Source organism: Molothrus ater, chromosome 11 (genome assembly GCF_012460135.2).
Source record: "Molothrus ater isolate BHLD 08-10-18 breed brown headed cowbird chromosome 11, BPBGC_Mater_1.1, whole genome shotgun sequence".
Lineage (NCBI taxonomy): Eukaryota > Metazoa > Chordata > Aves > Passeriformes > Icteridae > Molothrus > Molothrus ater.
Genome location: NC_050488.2, coordinates 3,885,303 through 3,903,992, shown reverse-complemented (window position 1 = coordinate 3,903,992; position 18,690 = coordinate 3,885,303). Strand labels below are relative to the sequence as shown.

Sequence of the window (18,690 nt, the reverse complement as noted above, 5' to 3'; positions counted from 1 at the left end):
TGCCTTGTGCTTGGGACAGAAAGGGTAATGTATGCTTCCCACTTGAATAGTTCCCTCCCAAAATCAGAATGCACAGGAACCTGAGAAGAGGAGAAAATGTGAGCATGGAAAACACATCTGTCAGATGTGCAGCTGCTTTGTAAAGGCACTGCTGTGTCTTTCTAAAAGGCACCTCTCCCCTCAAACATCTCACCATGGCTAAACCCAGTATCTAGCTCAGTCAGCAGCAGTTCAAAACAACTACCCCAGTCCCCATTCTGGGGCTGCTTTCACAACACACAGACTCATTTAGAAGTTTCAGCATGAAGCCAAGTGTTTGGCAAAGATGTGAAGGGAGATCTGGACAGCTGACTTGCATTAAAAGTGACATTTTTAAAGGGAGCTACTACTATCAGCTCAGTTCTGGTAAAGTTTAATCACTCAAAGCACTGATTTCATGCCATTCCCTTACAAAGACCCAGTTAATATTTTTTAATAATTGATTTTTTTAGAACAAAAACATTATGGATGCTTATATTTTGGCTACAAACAGCTTTAGGCATTTACTCCACTCTTCAAAAAGCAATAGGACAAGGCAAGAGAAGGTGCTGGAAGCAAGACAGAACAAGGACACACTTGCCAAATTACTATGGAAAGTCTGTAATGTCCAGATCAACTTTTCCTCCTTAATGAAATGGAAAGAGCAGCTGTGGCTGCCCCATCCCTGGCAGTAGCCAAGGCCAGGTTGCACAAGGCTTGAAGCAGCCTGGGACAGTGGATGGACCCTGCCCATGGCAGGGGCTGGAACTGGATGGGCTTTCATCATTCTGTGATTCTCTGAGTGCTGGTTTAAGTGTGAGCCTCGCTCAAGCCTTCACAATAAGGATCCCACGACAGGTAATAGAAGAAACAACTTCCAGCCAGAGTGACTGGATCAAAATAAGATCCCCAAGAGCTCTGCCAAGGAGGAGCTGTGACTCACAAATTATTCCAACCACAGAGAAACCCTTTTGATTTGATTAACTTCCATATATCAAAAGACATATTTACTTCATGTGTGAAGCACAAGCATTGCTTCCAAAGGACCATTAATATTAAAGAAAGCCCAAACAAAATGGAGAGTAACCAAAGGAAATCAAGGGTAGAGAGATTTCATCTTTCCTTATAAGACAATATGCCAGGGTACAGAATGATGTGTAATAACACCTGGTGTTTCAGTGAAAGCTTCCAAGTCACAGATTCTGGCTGCATAAGAACTGCACTGCAGGCCATAAAGGCAATGTGGTGCCAGCACCATAAGCTTTGTGCTAAAAGGAGAGGATTTATTCTCTTTAAGAAAGAAGGGATAATAAAAATTAAGAACCATTTTAAGGCTGATGTTCAGTTTCCAGACTATAGGACAGAGCTGAGCAGCTGCCTGGCAGAATCCTCTGCACCACCAGGCTGGACAGTTGTATTTGTTTGACTATTTCTAGAGCAATAGGTATTTAAGAAAAGAATCACATTCTGCAGTCATTGTAAAATCAAAGATCATCTCTCTTCAACACACTCCAAAGAGTAAATAGGAAGCACTTTCCATCACGTACAAGGGGAAAATTTCTGCTAATGCAAAACATTTTCCTACTCATGATCATTCAGGAATGCTTTGGCAAATAACTTAGACAGCTACCCTTTATCCTTGCCTGGAGGTGCCTAAAAAAAACCTTATAAACATATGATTTTCAGATTGGATACAAACCTGAGAACAATCTGAAGTTGCAAGCACATTTTCTACCTCTTTAACCAAAATTGCAGGAAGTCCTTAGCCATAAATGAATGAAACAAGTTAATGAATAAGCTATTAATATAAATTATTATGGTAGAATTCACATGATCTCTTGTAGACATCTACCAGTTTAGGGCACTAAGTCACCAGTTCTGCTCAAAATAAATAAAAAGTGCCTGCTTTGGAATAGACACTCAGCTCCATTACCTTCCTCACTTTCTTCCCTTCCAGAACATGCTGTTCTTTTATTTACAATGTTTATTAGTGAGTGCAAGACACCTGTCATATACTGTGATCATTGATATCATTTTATGTAAGACACAAATCAGGCAAACTAAAGACTCTGTTAAAGTTTGAGGTCCAACTGCTAATACTGCCTCAAGAAAATGAATATACCTGCACCAGTAAACAGTGGTTGCAAAACCAGACAACTATTCCCAGAACTCCACATGGGAGGAAAACACAGCCCAAAGTCATCTTGGAACAACCAAAGCAGGCTGTATAAAAATACAGAGGATAACAGAAAGCATATTTATTAAACAAGCTACTCAATTTCTAAAAACAAGTGTCAGCTGACAACAGTGACTCTCCTCAGCAGAGATTTATAATTTCATAAAGTTCAGGGTATTTTAGAGTAAGCAGACACTATTTGCTACACATAATATTGCTTACATCAATTTTCAACTTGTTTTATTATTCCAGTGTAAATTGTTTATGACTACTTGTTACTGTGTCAGTAGAAACATGATGAGTACACTACAACCCTATTTAGATGCCTCTTCTGTAGAAAGTAAAATCCATCTATTTCCAAAAACCATAACCTCTCCCAATACACTATTAAATCCTTCTAAGATTTCTAACACAGCAATATATTCAGAAAAATGTTACATTGCTCCTCTTCTGTCAGTCCTTCAAAGTCATCTATCCACTACCATAAATTGATATTGTCATACAAAAAGCCTCACATATTATAAATTTGAACAGGCCAGGAAATTTGACACTTTGCTTCTGCAGTACCAATTGTTCCTTGAACATGTTCATGCACAAGTGTGACCAATCTCTAATGAGCTTCCTAATGTATTGCTTCTAGATGCAGAGATGCTTCTAGTGAATTCAGCCCTAAAATTCAGTGTATCACTGTTCGTTAGTAGAAGTTACTCAATAATTTCCTATGAGACTATAATTAATTCCCATGCTACAAGGTCAATAAGCTCGACTGTTTTAAGTTGCTCAACATGTTCTTCCCAGGAGCTCTTAGCAAAACAAAGCAAAACATTGAAAACAGGCTGCACAAGATGTGGATTGCCAGAGTTTGGATCTCATAATACCACCTACTAAATGGGAAATAAGTAGGGACCACACAACAAGGTTCGGGTCAGAGGCAACAGAAAGCACCACACAGGGCACAGCTCTGTCCTCCTTTGCTTTTTTAAACAGATTAGGCCTTGTCTCAGCTCTGTTGATGTGATTTGATGGCCCCTTTTCCATAACCTTTAAAAACACACGTTCCCACAGGGACACTCTCCTGGAATTTCCATTCCATCAAGAGCAGAACAGCACCAAACCTGGGAGGGCTTGGGCTGGGCTGGAGGCTCTGCAAGAACAACACCTTCAGCATCTCCATTTGCTGAGCTCTACACTGCAGTCAGTGACTTTTCAGAGGAGTTCTGGCACAGGGTAAACAAATCCAGCAGCCACTACAGCCCCAATGTTCAGTCAGCTCTGCCAAAGGCAAGCACAGGTAACAAACACCTCTGGGATTCCCAGAGGCTGCAGGTGGCTGCTGACAGCAGTGCTGGGCTGCCAGTCAAGGCCTGAAAATTGGGATGCCAAGAGCTTCCGTGTCTACAGTGGGACTCTGAAATGCAGCCCAGCCTCAGTGACATTGGCTCCAGCTGTTTCCTACCCACAGGCTTGGCAAGGAACCAAATTACAGCCTTCCCAGGTCCTTCTTATATCTGACTGTGCACTCCCTTCTTTACTGTGCCCTCACTCACAGGAACAAACATCACCAATTCTTATCTAAACCACAGAATCCCTTCCAAGTTGTCAACTGAGGATTGTTAAATTTTGAGCTTGAGGCCTTTTCAGACATCTGATAGCAGGGCCAGACTTTTGCAATTCTATTAAGATCATGTTTCCAACACAGTCCTCAGGTCTAACTTCCCTAGCTTGGCTTCATTTGAGTTCCCTAAACCCTCTATAAACAAAATGCACTTTTTTTTTTCTTTTATACTTTATAAGGACCATTATAAATTTTGGAGGGAAAGGAAAAAAGAACTTACCAAGGAAAACCCACCAAACACAAAGAAACCTAAGAATTTTTTACAGTCAGACAGTCAATATAAGAAAAAGGCCCAATAATTGAAAGTAATTTATACCTTCTTATTATCAGGGCCATTCATCTCAAAGACCACTGGTGATCTTTTCTACTTTATCCCAAGAACATTTTGACTAGAATTTGGAAATTTTAAATGTCTTCAGTAGACCATATTCAACTATCTAAAATCCCTTAAATTATAAAATAATAGAATAGCCTTTCTTGTATCTTCAGCTCAGAAATAAAACTGGAAAAGCTGTCAAGTTAATAAGTTGAATGCAGTTAATGGAGATGGTGAAATTGCAAAGATTTTAATTGATGAAAAGGATCCATACAAGTTTAGCTAAAGAAAATAAATCAGCTTGAAGCCGACTCAGACTTCTAGCTTGCCATACATCCCACTTTGCATCACAACTGCATAACTAAAATTATGAAAAAAAATTACAAATCAACATTAAGAATAATTCCTTCCAATTCTTAAAACTAAAAAACAAAACATGCTGAAAATTCAATAAATTTTTACAGCCTTTGAAACAAGAAGTCTTACATGAAGGATGCTAAATTTAATCCCCTCATTATCTGCCTTGTAAGGAAATTCCTGCCACACCACAAATGAAAATGAGGATCAAACCACACCATTTGACCAAGATCACAAAGTATAGACTTGTTTGTCTCCAAAACAGCTCTTGCCACAAAACAGGAACTGAGTCTTAATATATTCCATGGCTAGAGCTGCATCAGCCTCTGAAGCTCAATGTGCTTCAAATCAAGAGCTTTGCCACAATTTTTCAAAGGACAGACTCTTCTGTCCTGCCACCATGGATTTTTAAATTCACCATGAGATTTTAGATCTCCTAAGAGCTTAAGAGACTTTGGGACACAATCAGTAGTAGAAAACAATACAAAAATATCAGGTATGAAATTAGAACTCTAATTTTTATCTTTGGATCAAATAGTTTTATGTATGTTTTACTTATAACTGTTACTAGAACAAAGCTTCCAAAAATATGTGCCCTGTTCTTTGTCTTGTGCTTAAAAAACCCCAAACTTGGTAAAAGCCTGTTACATTTTACTAACTGGTCATAAAAAACTTGGTGGGGCTTTTTTCATCTCTCACTGTGTATGTATTCTATTAATTATTAAAATAAAAAAATTACTGGTACAATGGAGCTATTCAACCATTTGTGGCACCATTACTCAAGGACTATGGAGTTTTAATTTCTCTCTTTCAGCCTCTCCCTTGTATTTTGCATTCCCTACCATGACTGCTCTAGTTTATTTCCAGTTTTGCCAACTCCTACAATATCATTTTGGTCGTGACATCTGGTGCTTTTCTGCATGTTAGAATTACATATGAATTATCTTCTTATATGTATTCTTGTCCTCAATGTTAGAGAAGAAACTTGAAAAGACTGAGCAAATCATCAGCTCCATGAAGCTCAAAGACAAAAAAACATAAACTTACCACTGCATTTTTAAAAAAGTTATGATACTCCTAAGGCACTTTTTCAGAAGAATTTTTAAGAACCAGATTCTTCCTTGTGAACAGCTTTTGAAATAAAGTAATTCTTTTACTAAGCCAAAAGCATAATTAAATGCTTCGGATAAATCATACACTTAAACCATTTCACACACAAAAAAAATTTCCATGTCCTCCATTTTTTTCATATATCGCAGGTATTTAAGTATCATACAGCAGCAAAGGCAGATAACTGTACCTTCTTTCTTTAATTCCTCCTAAAACCTAAGACAAATATTTGTCTTGAGTAAAATGGTTTATGTTTCATGTCCTAATTACCCTTTGCACAAGATTTATGCTCTCTCTATGCAACTTAGCAAAAAAGATGTTGGAAAGTTACTGTGAATGTCCAACTTGAACACCACCACACCACCAGCACTGTATAGAGCAAATCCTTTGCAGGAAGCAGACAGGATATAGACATTGTGAGGGCAAAATAAGGAAGATGTTTCTAAGAGCTTATTTACAGCACATGCTTCCCCTTGATTTTGGTAAGGTTAATTTTTTTACTGTTTCTTAACTTCATCCTCAGAGGACAAACCCTTCACAGAACTGAATCACTGCAGCTGAACCCACACAATGAACTAATAACCTCTGTAATCATTTTTTAAGCCTTATTCTCTTTTTTTTTTTAATGGGAGTTAGTAACTGAAAGAATCCTGCCAATTACATTGAAGGAATTTGAACAAAACGAGAAATTGCTTCACAGCCTTATGACACAGCATCTACAGCAAGTGATGATGTGGCACAAAGCAGTTTTTTTAATTTTACTGGCAAATCAGAAGAGGGGCCACAAGGCTGTTATTTTGTGTTGCCTTCCCACAAGGCTCCTTCCCACAAAATATGGCTTAGACAGACCTTTTGTTCTTCCAGCTGGGGTAGGCTATGTCTTAGATGATTCCACCAGCACAAGAACTTGCTGCCCTCTACAACTTGAACTTCTCAGACATCCAAAGAGTAAGTTTTCTTGGTAAGCAGGAATAAAATGAACTGATTGTGTTATTTTTCAGTGAAGAGTGATTCATGCATGTTTTATAATATTTAGCTTTCTGCTTGAAAATACAATTACTGAGCTCTGACTTGATTACAGATGGTAAAGAATCAAGTTTCTAAGATTTTCTATTGTTTTTCAACTTTGTAATTATGTTTTATCATATTGTGTGCATCTGCCCTGCATTTCCTGTTATCAAGTTTCACCTGAGTGTTTTAAAGCTAGTTAAATTCTTAGAAATATTTCATGAAGAGGTGTCAGTGTCTCAGTGCTCTGAGACACCACCTGCAAGCCTGGCAGGACAGTTACTATTCTGCCAGTAAGATACTCAGGTACAGCCAAAGTATCAAAATGTCTCCCTAAACCAGCTCCACCCTCTCCATTTAACCTGTGGGAGACCTTGGTACATATTACTTCTTATTTATCATTTCATCTGACACAATGGGAGCTCTTTTCACATTGTCCACATGGCAAGTAGATCAGGCCTTATTCCTCAGAGTGAGAAGACTTAACTGAGTTTTCCCTCCTGGTTTCCAAGGACAACTGTGGCACCAAGAATAAAAATTATTAATTGGAAGTTTTGTGACATGAGAGAATAGAACTAGAAGGTGAAGCTCAAGTTCTAGACTGCAACTGAAGAGGGAGGACTCAAAAGGAAGAAAAGAAGATGAAATAGGCAAGGGGGACAGACTGGGATCTGTTCCACAAAACCAGAAGGCAGCTGTGGGAGTTAGAAACAGATTTTAGATAGACACCAACTGGACTGATTAGAAGATGTTTTGATATACACTGCCTGAAATGTGAAACCCAGCAAATTCCTCCTGAAGCACAGAACTCCTTCTCACCCCAAGGCAGTGCATTTATGCAGCACTGTGGTGCAAGCTGCTCTGTGTCTCTGCTAATTGCTTAATTAGCTGGGACATCCCACACTGCTGCAGGGATATGGAGTCCCTGACTTTGCAAAGGACCTACCTGGAGAGCAGTTCCTGACTCCAGTCAAACCTGGTTTGAGGTTTTCATCAGTTATGAAACTGGACTGCACTGAAATGCAAAGTTACATGTGCAGGTTAGGCAATGCCCCATGGTGGCACCCAGCCACTGGCACACACAGGCTGTGGCACACAGCACAATTGCAAGGATGCAGCAAATTCCAATTGTTTGTTACTACTTCTCTTCTTAGGCTTCTCTCTGTGCTATTCAGTTGATAGAATACATCACCCATTAGGTAACCACCAGAAATGACTACTTGTCTCCTCTCCTTTGTTACTGAGAGTGTTCAGTAAACAAATACTGACAAAGAGTCCCTCGGGTACAAAACATATATGAAAAACAAAAAGGAGAATAACTGCTTTTCTCTCTCTGCTTCAGGGTATACTGAGCAAAGTCTCTTAAATTTTTCCATGACTTCTGTGGTTTGACTTGCAATGTAACATTTTGACTCACTGCTGCTTAAATTGAGCAGCTTGACATGATTCACAGCTCTCATTCTGCCAAATAACATGGCTCCTTTGACTGCATAAAGCACTCTAAAAGGTTAGACTGGCTTTGAGCAACAGAAATTTGACCTGCAAAATTATTTGCCTTTCACAACATCAGGATTTCACCTCAGAAGGGTATTTGGGAAGTAAATTAGTTCACATCTATAAAGAACATATGATTACAGAAGCAGAAGAAGACTACAAAGAAAACTTACCACTAAAGTTTTATACCACTAAAGATTTATAGCATGTGCAGTGCACGATGGTTGAATTGCATTGGCTTTAAATAAATGATGGAACAGAAAAATCACACACAGTACTAAGTCAGTCATGTTTTGTGGAAAATAGAAAAACAACACAAAATGCCACAGAACATACAATTTGCAAAGCCACATAGCTTTCTACTTTACGTAACATACAATATTTCCAAGTAATCTATTTCAATGTTCTTTTTATAGAAACAATCCTGTTATGGTACCCTTCAGTACCAAGCACAGGTGGACACCTGACTTCAGACTTGCCTGAAGTCAGACCAGAAAACCTCTGTTTACTTCAAGGACATGATATTTTTTATGTGGAAGGTACAGATCAGAACTTGGGTTTCCTAGTAATGTCATAGACAGTGTTGCCAAAAAAAGACATTATTCTACTTATTTCATTAGATGCTGCAGCTACTTAAAACTGCTGTGCTATTTGCTTTATAACTATCTAAAATTTCATGTTTCTTCTCATCAACAGGTCACAACATATCAATTTAAATATGGGGATTCTGAGCCACCTATTGATCCTCCACCTCCTCTGGGCTGCTTTGGTCTTTTGTCAGTATGAAGACTATGATTTTGAGGATGAATATGGTGGGGAGCCAGATCATCAAGTTCCATATTATTTTAACCCAGATGCTCAAGTTGAAGCTCGTTTTCCTTTCCCAGTTGAGTGTGCCAAGGAATGCTTCTGTCCACCAGCTTTTCCCTTATCCATGTACTGTGATCACAGGAAACTCAAAACAATACCAAACATCCCCAGTCATGTCCAACAACTTTACCTGCAAAACAACAACATTGAAGCTGTGCCTGCAGGACCATTCACTAATGTTACCTTCATAAGGGAAATTAACCTCAGCTACAACAATATCAAATTCCATATGATTGACCATGGTGTTTTTGCCAAACTTTCACACCTAGTGCAACTTCATTTACAACATAATGAATTAGAAGAATTTCCATTCCCTCTGCCCAGCTCTCTAGAGAGACTCCTCCTTGGTTTCAATAACATTTCCCGGTTACCTGCAAATGCATTGGAAGGATTGCTCAACATGACCACGCTTGACCTTTGCAATAACTTACTTGATGACTCAGTATTCAAAGAAAAACCCTTCTCAAACATGAAAAATTTAATGCAGCTCAACTTATGCAACAACAAATTACAGACAATGCCCCCTGACCTGCCACCATCACTTCGGCATCTTTCTCTTGAAAATAACTCCATTTCTCATATTCCAGAAAACTATTTCCACAGACTTCCCCACATCATTGCTCTAAGAATGTCCCACAATAACCTGCAGGATATTCCACACAACACCTTTAATCTACCCAACCTTCTAGAACTTAATCTTGGACATAACAAATTGAAACAAGTGTTCTATATTCCAAGAAGTTTGCAGCATTTGTACATTGAAGACAATGAAATTGAAAGTAGGTTGATGGTTAAACTTGGTAAAAAGCAATAAACTTAGTGGATTTTGGCATTGGTCATGGGAGGAGTGTGGGGAGAATATCATCCTATATTCTTTGGGATGCAATATAAACACATCCTCAGTCATTTGAGACCAATTTGAAATTAGAGAGGATTTAATTTTTGAAGCTTTCCTCTAATTCACAGTTCTTTGTAAAAGTTAATACCAGTTTTTCATGTAACAGCTAATTTTTTTTTGAAAATTGCTTCTGCTTCAGCAACTGATAAAAACATACAGAAAAAAGGAATGATGAAAATATTTCATTCTCATAAAGCAGTAATTACAAATCCCTTACCTCACAACCTTATATTTTGCAAGCCCCCACACTGGTACCATTGTCAGTTACAAAACTGATTTAAACTGTAGAGAAGGGTTATATTACTGTGCCCCATAAAAACATTTTCCATTTTAAATTTCAAAACATAAGTTTCACTTTTGCAATAGGTCAAAAACATGACCACTTTCTGCAGTTTAATTCATATTTTTCACTCTCTTACAGACATCAACGTTACTGTGATGTGCCCCACTCTGGACCCACTGAACATCAAGCAGTTAACCTACATACGGGTGGACCAGAACAAGCTCACAAGCCCCATCAGCACCTACGCCTTCTTCTGCTTCCCCCTCATCAGAACCATTTATTATGGAGAGCAGAATGTCACTGTCAGCAGGCCAAGCCAGCTCAGAACACCGGTGTTCCGGCGGTTTCTGACACCAGAGGAATTCCAGGAAGCAGAAGACAATCATGAAACGCTCAATCAAGGAACTGAAGAAGATCATGAAGCAGAGGACAGCTATTTTCATCCTTACTATCACTGAAGCAATCACTGTTAATAAGTATATACAGAAACTTCTCATTAGTCTGGGTTATTCAGATCTATCCTAGGACAAGTGGGCAGTTTGGGATATTCAAGGTGAATCTATAAAGAAGAGATAGGAGTTTAAAGTAGGTAAATGTCCTATTATTGGTGTAGTAAAAAACAATACTAGGAACAAAGAGCACTCACCTGTGCATTAGATAAAGGTCTGACACATAACCTGGGTTGATGATGGGATCAGCTTTGGGTGAGCAGCCAAAGTGAAAGAAAATTGACTTGAAATTCTGTTCTAAAGTGATCCAATTGCAAAATGACTAAAATATAATCAGTGTCATAATTCAATAGGAACAAGTGATTAAGGCCAAAAATCCATCCAGCTCTACATCCTACTGCTGACAGCAGTAGCAAAGAGATGCACTAGAGAGAAGGACAAGAGATTACAAAATACTTCCACAAGGTTCCTCCACATCTCCCAGAAATACAGATATTTCTTCTTTCAATTTCCAACTGGATGAGGACATCACAAATATGGAGCTTCAAACCTTCCCCATATTATGTTTCAAGTATCTTGCCAAGCTATATTCCAACACTCACTTCTTTGGATGTCCTTTAACTATCACAGTCTTTCAAAGGAGATTTCAGCTTATTACTAACACAGGCAATAAATAATCTTTCACCAAGCTGCTGGGATCTAGGGAAAAGCATGTGCTTTAACACAACTGAACCATTAGCATTTAGATTTTCCCTATGCTTCAGCCCATGTTATTTTAGAAGACACATAGAAATATAATGTAATCTTTGCATTTAGAATTATTCATCAAGTAGGACAGTTACAAAGAAAAGCACTGCAGGCTTTTTTAACTATTAATTTCACTATTAATCTATCCCTCTGCACAGCTAATACCAATTAGCTGTGTTCTGCTTCAAATTACAATCAACATTGCTTTAAGTAATCTGAAGAAAACTTTGAGCTATGCAAATTTTTGTTATATCTTATGCCTAGAAACAGATCCAGATAACTACAGGGAAAGATAACACTATAGAGCATTTTATTGCCTTTTTTATCACTTTATTTTTCAGCACTTTTTTCCTGATAGAGCTTTGCTAGCTGTGAGGAAAAAAAAATCCCTATTTTCAAAATGAAATTTTTGCAAGTGATAGATCCATACATCGTACTACCAACTTTGATAATTTTATGTAGTTGTCCTACACTTAATGCACAATGTAATCAGATTTCTATTAGAATTTGAGAAGCTAGGCAGTTTTCATTTTTTCTCTTAGAATTTCAGGGTTTTTTTTTTTAGGCCCATATTCATATTTATGGTTTCTGATGTATCAACTGAAATATTAAGAAAATGAAAATACTTAATTACTTCTTTTTAAGAGAAAGACTTATTGTAAAGCTATGAATATAAACTTTAAGAATATATATAGACTTTAAGGACAGCTGGTTGTAAGAATTTGTGGGTACAAAATTTATTCTATTGTTATTAATTTGTGGCTCTTCAGCCAACTAACTTGAGAAATCTGCTCCTCTCTCCTTCCCCTTTTTCTTATCTGCATTCTGAGCAGATCCAGTATTCATAGCAAACTATTTTATGGTCACCTCACAAATTCACAGCACTACAGAATGTCTACTTTAAAAAAAAAAAAAATTATTAATGTTTATCACCCTCAAACACCTCCGGGTTTCTGAAAAAGGAACATATATATGTATTCATTCCTTAAGTACTCAATATCATTTATGCACACTATATACAAGAATTTAGATATATCTCTAACTTTATTGCTTTATTAATACATACACACAAAAAAATGTAGTATATTAACCTTTCAACTATTTCAGATTTTAAGTGAATGGTGCACAAAATGCAAATCTAAAATAAGAGGCTTTTTTGAAAGGCTTGCTCAGCTTTAAAAATAAAAGAACACTATCCTGCTATAGTGAATATTACATCTTCTATCACAAACTTTTTGCTTTTTAAAGACATTTATGAAACAAAGCTTGGCTTTAGTCTTAAAGTAGAAGTCAAAGTATTGACATTGTATACATTTCTCAAAGTCAGACTGGAAATTATTAAAACTTCAGAGCTGTCTTATTACACTTGACTCATTCAGGTAGAACATGAAATTTGTATTACAAGCAGAACTATTATAACTTACTTTTCTTTCAACTAATACTATTATATAATCTGTAACACATAGGACGCTTATTCCAGAAAGGCTTTTACAGTGGACAGAGAACTACAGACTTGGTAGCCTTAGAGAAGTGAGAATTATAATAAAGGACTGGATTAATGGATATCTAGCTGAGTGAAATTTGCTCTGGGAACACAGGGGATGCTGTCTGTAAAAGTCATGATGTTTTTGCCTTCCAAATATCTTGGAGTTCTCTGAGGGAATCATGAAGGATGTGGAAAAGGGAGATCCTGGTCCAAACAGCCTACAAAAATTCCTAAAGGTTTTTAAGGAAATTAAATTGCCGCAGATTAAAAGGCAACATCACGAACAAAGATCAAATAAAGTATAAGAAACAGCCTAAGAATAAATGGTCAGTTCTTGCTGTGGAGGGAATCCCACTGGTGGGAACTTTGCAGAGGGCCTGTGCTGGAATTTACTCCATTTAAAATGCTAGCAAGAGATAGACAAACCAGGCTGAGAAGTGAGATGCCAACAATGAGCGCTAAGTGTTGCTGGAGAATGGCTGCAAAAGTCGTCAGTATGCTAAAAGAGCCAGGAGAGCTCATCACTTAAATGAGAAGTGATGTGCATGGAAATGATGATCTTAGTTCCACATGAAAACTAATGAAGGGTGACCTCACCAACACCACTCAGGGAGCAGGACTCAGAAGTGCTCCAGTAGCAATAGGTGTGCAGTGAAAACTGGCTCAGCATCCAGGAGTCACAAAAAGGAAACTCACATGTAGAGAGTAACCAGAGACAAATGGAAAACAGGAAACACCAAGACACTGCCATAAATCTGTGGCTCACCCAGACATTAAATGCAGTATTGATTTCCCAAGCCTCAGGTAGCTGGTGTAATTACACAGGGATGATTGGAAAAGGATTAGAGCAAGGTCACCCAAGGTAAGGATTGGCTTCTATATCAACAACATGGAATGCACTAGGGCTCAGCAAAGAGACAGCTGAGGGGGTACAGAAGATACCCACAAAATTATGGGTTGGACTGACAGCAAGGGCCTGGGATCTGCTCCAGTGCAAGGGAAGGAGCCACCAAATGAAGCTCACGTGTCCCATGTACCCGAGGGCACAGTGGGTGCAGCAGTTTCAGACATGGTGTTGAGAAAAGACACAGACAGTAATTGGGTTCCTTGGAGGAGATCCATTAAAGGAAACACAGTAGGGACAAAAGTGCTGAGCTGAAATAGCTGGAGAATGAAAGAACATTTGAAGACAGGACAGAGAGAAGGATCATGCATCATTGTTCTATTCTCTGTCTTCCCAAAGCCTCTGTTATGGGCACTGCTGCACACAGGATATTGTACACTAACCTTTATTACCAATTCCACACCAGTTCTGTGTTGTCACTATCCTGAACCATGGTAATGTGCTGGTTCTGCTCCTCACTACCACTGCCTTGAGACAGTGTAAAACAGACTTGCTTCATGTTTGCTCTGGTACTTACTGACAAACTATACAGTGTTTTTAAAGCAGGAAATAGGTTCATAAACTAAGAGCTAAACATGCTATTTATTTCATCAGTAACAGCAAAACCTAACAATGAAATAGCTTAATGAGTTTGTTTACAGCACAGTCAAAAAATACAGAAACAAAGCTTGATCTGAGTTTTAACTCTGCATTGCCATGAACAATTCAGGTAAAGTGCCAACCACCACAAGTTATTATAAAAATCACAAGAAAGAGAAATAAAAGTAGTTTAATCTAACTATTTATATTCCTTTCTTTAGCCCAATAAAGTGGGAATATATTTTGCTTTTTCCTGACAAATATTTTTTACACTTTGCTTCAGTACTCTGGTAATAAAAGTTATGTGGCTGAGGACAGAAGCTCCTTTAGAGAAAACAGATGTTTTACAGTTCACGTTTTCTGCCTTAGTGTAACATATTCACATTCCACTTTTACAATACAAATCCATTTCCTTCTTTGTTGCCCAACCTTATCATTGTGAGCTATAAGCATAGGCATTTCCTACATGAAAAGCAGGAAAGGGGAATATATTTTACTTTTAACAAAAAAAAAATACACATTGAAGAGATTTCACTATCATTTTCCAGTACTGCTGCAAGAGTATGAACTATTCAGCTATAAGCCAATTTGTGTATACACTATTGCAACTTATGGAATTCCACAAATACAAACATTTTAAATGTTTTAACTGTTTTGCCCAAAATTGATATTTCTAACAACCTAATTAATTTAAAAGGAAAATAAATAGAAACACAACCTTGTAATTAATTGCATTAATTCATCATCTACAGAGGAAAAAATGCCCATATTCTACAAGTACAACACAAGGACAACAGATAAATGTGAGGATGAGCCATGAACACAGTAAAGCAGATGCTATGAACAACACAAGGAACAGATGCCTGGAACACTGAAGGAAAATATGGATAAGGCCAATGATTCTTGGAGCCCTGACTCAAATGTCCCTGTGGACATAGTAACAGCTCTCAACAAATGATGGTATTGTCATAAGGAAGTAATGCCAATTCTGGAAGGAATTCTAAGAAATTGTAATAAATTGCAGTAGGTTGGCTTTTGTTTCAGGATGTAACTGATGTCACATAGCAAAGCTCAGGAGAACATGTGTTCAACAGAGAGGTCTGGGTAAATAGAGAGCACTGTTACTCTGCTTATCATTTCTATTTGTTAACCACAGTTTGATTTCTGTTTAATATTATACATGATTTTTGCAATGTGCTTTATTCATTTATAATACAGTAACTGATAAAAGTTTTCCTTTTCCAGAAATGCAAGAAATAAAGGTAATGTCTTCAGCCTTAAAAAATTCTGATTATAAATCAGAAACATATGGAAGGATGTTCATACAATCACTAGGTCATTTTTCAGCTGTCTTCATTTTGCAGCTGGTGGCCCTAACAGTGACCTAAACTGATTTAATTCACTGAGCCTTCGAAATAGTTGCAACTTTCATAAAAATCTGGAGGTGTTTATGCATAACTATTTCATTTCAGGTACTTCTTTAGTGATTCTGAATCTTGAAGAATGTTCTGTTTTCTGTCTAGGACATGATGACACTTATTTTACATTTAACACTACCTATGAACCTTTCTCCATCCCTCAAGGGTGCTGAGTTGGAATTGCCTTTGCTTTACACAACTCTTCTATAGCACCACCTTCAGTTCTCAAACCAGCAAAGAAACCAGGAATTGCTCCCTCCTCCCTCTGGGATACTTTTAGTTCCCCGAATAAGTACAACTCCATCATCATTATTGGCATTAAACTAGCTTAAAAACTATTTTTACACCCTCTATCAGGACCTTAACAAAAAGCAGAAGGGAATGAAGGAGTCTGAGAAGTTTCATATCATACATTTACGCAGCAGCAAAGAGATAAAAGTAGTTTTAGAAACTAGAATTAATCCCACATAAATATCAAAAGGAAAGGCTTGTGTTTTAGAAAATAAAACTGTGTAGAGAACCATTCTAAAAAGTTATTTCTTTTAGGTTACAAAAGGAGAAAATAAAAATAGAAGCATCGAGTTCAGTTCTTACATCACTTAATGCTTTTACCCTTTTTAACAGCCAATCTCTCACTGTTTGCAGATTATGTACATGTTATCAGGCTGCTGCAATAACTGCCTTTTCTATTATAATTACTCCAATCCAGAACAGCTGGTCAACATTGTGAGGTGTTTAAATCACACTCCACACAAGTTATGCCAAGGAACCTCCAACATGTTACCTCCACATGAAGCAGGACTATCACACACAGAAGAAAATCCAGCATTGTGCCCAAGTCTATAAATACCCAAAAATCTTTAAAAGCTTTCCTAATTTGCCCTCATCTCATTCTGTCCTACACAGATATCTGGCCAAGAGAAGACACTGAGCATTCTCAAAGGGATTCCCAGCACCCACCACAAGCACAGGGCAGCTGAGCTATAATCCATAGTACTTTTTTTTTTTCAAGAACACTTATAAACAGTAAAACTCAGAAATGGCAGAAGTGGCCAATATCATCCTTTAGAGACTGTGATACAAAATGAAAGCCAAGGTCTTTAGGCAGCTGCAAAGTGCCCTTCCTCTGTCTAAACATAGAGCAAACACAAGTTATTAAAAAGAGTATCAGCTTTGGTTTATTTCATAAGGAGTATCTTGATAGGAACTTCATGGGACTCTCCCTAGTGCTGCCTCAGCACCCCAGAGGTAAAGCCCTGTGGTTTTTCCTCCCCATTTTTCTTTTTCCAGTGTTCTGCCTCCCATTGCACAACCACAAACCCTTACATAGGCAGTGCCAGCCCCTGCTCCCGTGTAATTCCCCCAGGCACCTTGGAGAAGTCATTTCCAACCTGTCTTGCACAAAGCAAAGTCTACCCCGCTCTGTACTGACATATAAACTAAATACTAGATTATTTCCCAGATGCTGAAGATTTAGTCAGCAACATGGACAGTTTGGATAGTTACCCTCATTTCTGTATTGCTCTCCTATGCTTTTCCTACCTCTGCCATCCACACCCATCCAGCTTCTCACTTTTTCTTCTCCTATCCTTTGTTGTCTAACATGACAGAAGAAAACCTTGGGGAACAAATTTTACACCTATTCTGTATGCAACCCTTTTCACCTAAAGCTAAGTTTTCCTGACAACAGAATCCAGAGTCCAGAATGCAATCCCATTAATCTGGCTTGGGTTCTATCCACTACAAGAAGTCTTGTGGTTCATTTACACCTTCAGCTACACTTTATAACCTTACAAAATGACAGGGAAATTACTACTGTTCAAATTTAAGTCATGATTCCATGTCAACAAAATTAGGAAAAATAACCTTTTAAAATTACTAACAGTCAGTACAGCTGAAAGTATTTTGTGGGGAAATCAGTCAGTGCAAATGAGACATCATAGGGAAATCAAAAAACACATCATGGACACATTTATCAAAAACTGGAGCTCAATGAGTTAACAACACAGCAGACTTAGGTTTCCAGAAAAAAAACCTCCTTCCAAGTACATGGATCCTTGTAACCAGAGTCCAAGCAAGAGACACTTATATATCCAATTTCCAAGCACTAACAGTGCCTAGAAAGCACTCCCTGCTTGCCAGGGTGCTTCCTGTGAGCTCCTCTACTGCCAGTGCATATGAACCACATATTTCATCTCACATGATTTGGATATTTTGGTTATTTCTATTCATTCTGAGCAGGAAAAAAGCAGTTGAAGGTTTGCAGTCACCCATACCACCCCCATCCTTGTGCTGACCTGAGCATCTGCTACATGTTCAGATAAAAACTGACATTATTTGCTGATGTATTTTCTTTCATGGCAATGCTGACAAACTATGGGACAAAGTTACAACTTTATTTGGCACTGTGAGCTACTCTTTGATGACATCACACCAAATGAACTACTTAACATCTCCCTCTTGGAATGTATTTGTAAGGAAGTATTGATGAGCTTCTGAGAGGTGCCTCTATTGCAGAGTACACACACGACAACCTTTTTGTGATAAGCACACACCTGAAATCTTCTGATCTTGATGAACACAGACTTTTCATGTTTTGTGCAGAAGCTGTTCCTGAAGTTGTCTAAAAATTCAGAGCCTCTTCTCCTCTTGCAGTTGAAAACAAACATGTGTTTCCTTGAATGAAGACTTCCTACATTTTCAAGGCCACATTTATGTAGTAGTTTTCTCTCATTTTTTCAAGTTGTCATATGCAAGGAAAAGATAAAGCTATTCCTAAAACATTCTATGTAGCTGTGAAATCTAGGATTTCAGTACTTAGAAAATAAATTATCATTAAACTATAACAACTATATTCAGTATTTTATATCTTGCTTTCAGCTTCAATACTGAGTAGTTTTTTTCCCTTAGAATAGTTATCCTTTGATTACATTTAAGCACTGGAAACATTTGGATGCCCCAG

At 37.8% G+C, this 18,690-nt stretch overlaps 2 protein-coding genes across 4 annotated transcripts in view; one reads left to right on the top strand and one right to left on the bottom strand.

Annotated features, from left to right (window-relative positions):
• The window catches only part of CENPP (centromere protein P), a 113,899-nt gene that overhangs the window by 69,671 nt on the left and 25,538 nt on the right, over positions 1 to 18,690 (bottom strand). The gene's annotated exons all lie outside the window — the stretch shown is intronic.
• Positions 6,321 to 10,603, top strand: OMD (osteomodulin). Its single transcript, XM_036390744.2, has 3 exons — positions 6,321 to 6,553; positions 8,791 to 9,743; positions 10,284 to 10,603. The coding sequence occupies exons 1-3, from the start codon at positions 6,321 to 6,323 to the stop codon at positions 10,601 to 10,603; spliced, it is 1,506 nt and encodes a 501-aa protein (XP_036246637.2).

Coding starts and splice junctions, on each gene's coding strand:
- OMD (XM_036390744.2), top strand. CDS start 6,321: ATGATGTGGCACAAAGCAGTTTTTTTAATTTTACTGGCAAATCAGAAG. Junction 6,554..8,790: donor CCAAAGAGTAAGTTTTCTTG/GTAAGCAGGAAT, acceptor TCTCATCAACAG/GTCACAACATATCAATTTAA. Junction 9,744..10,283: donor TGAAGACAATGAAATTGAAA/GTAGGTTGATGG, acceptor ACTCTCTTACAG/ACATCAACGTTACTGTGATG.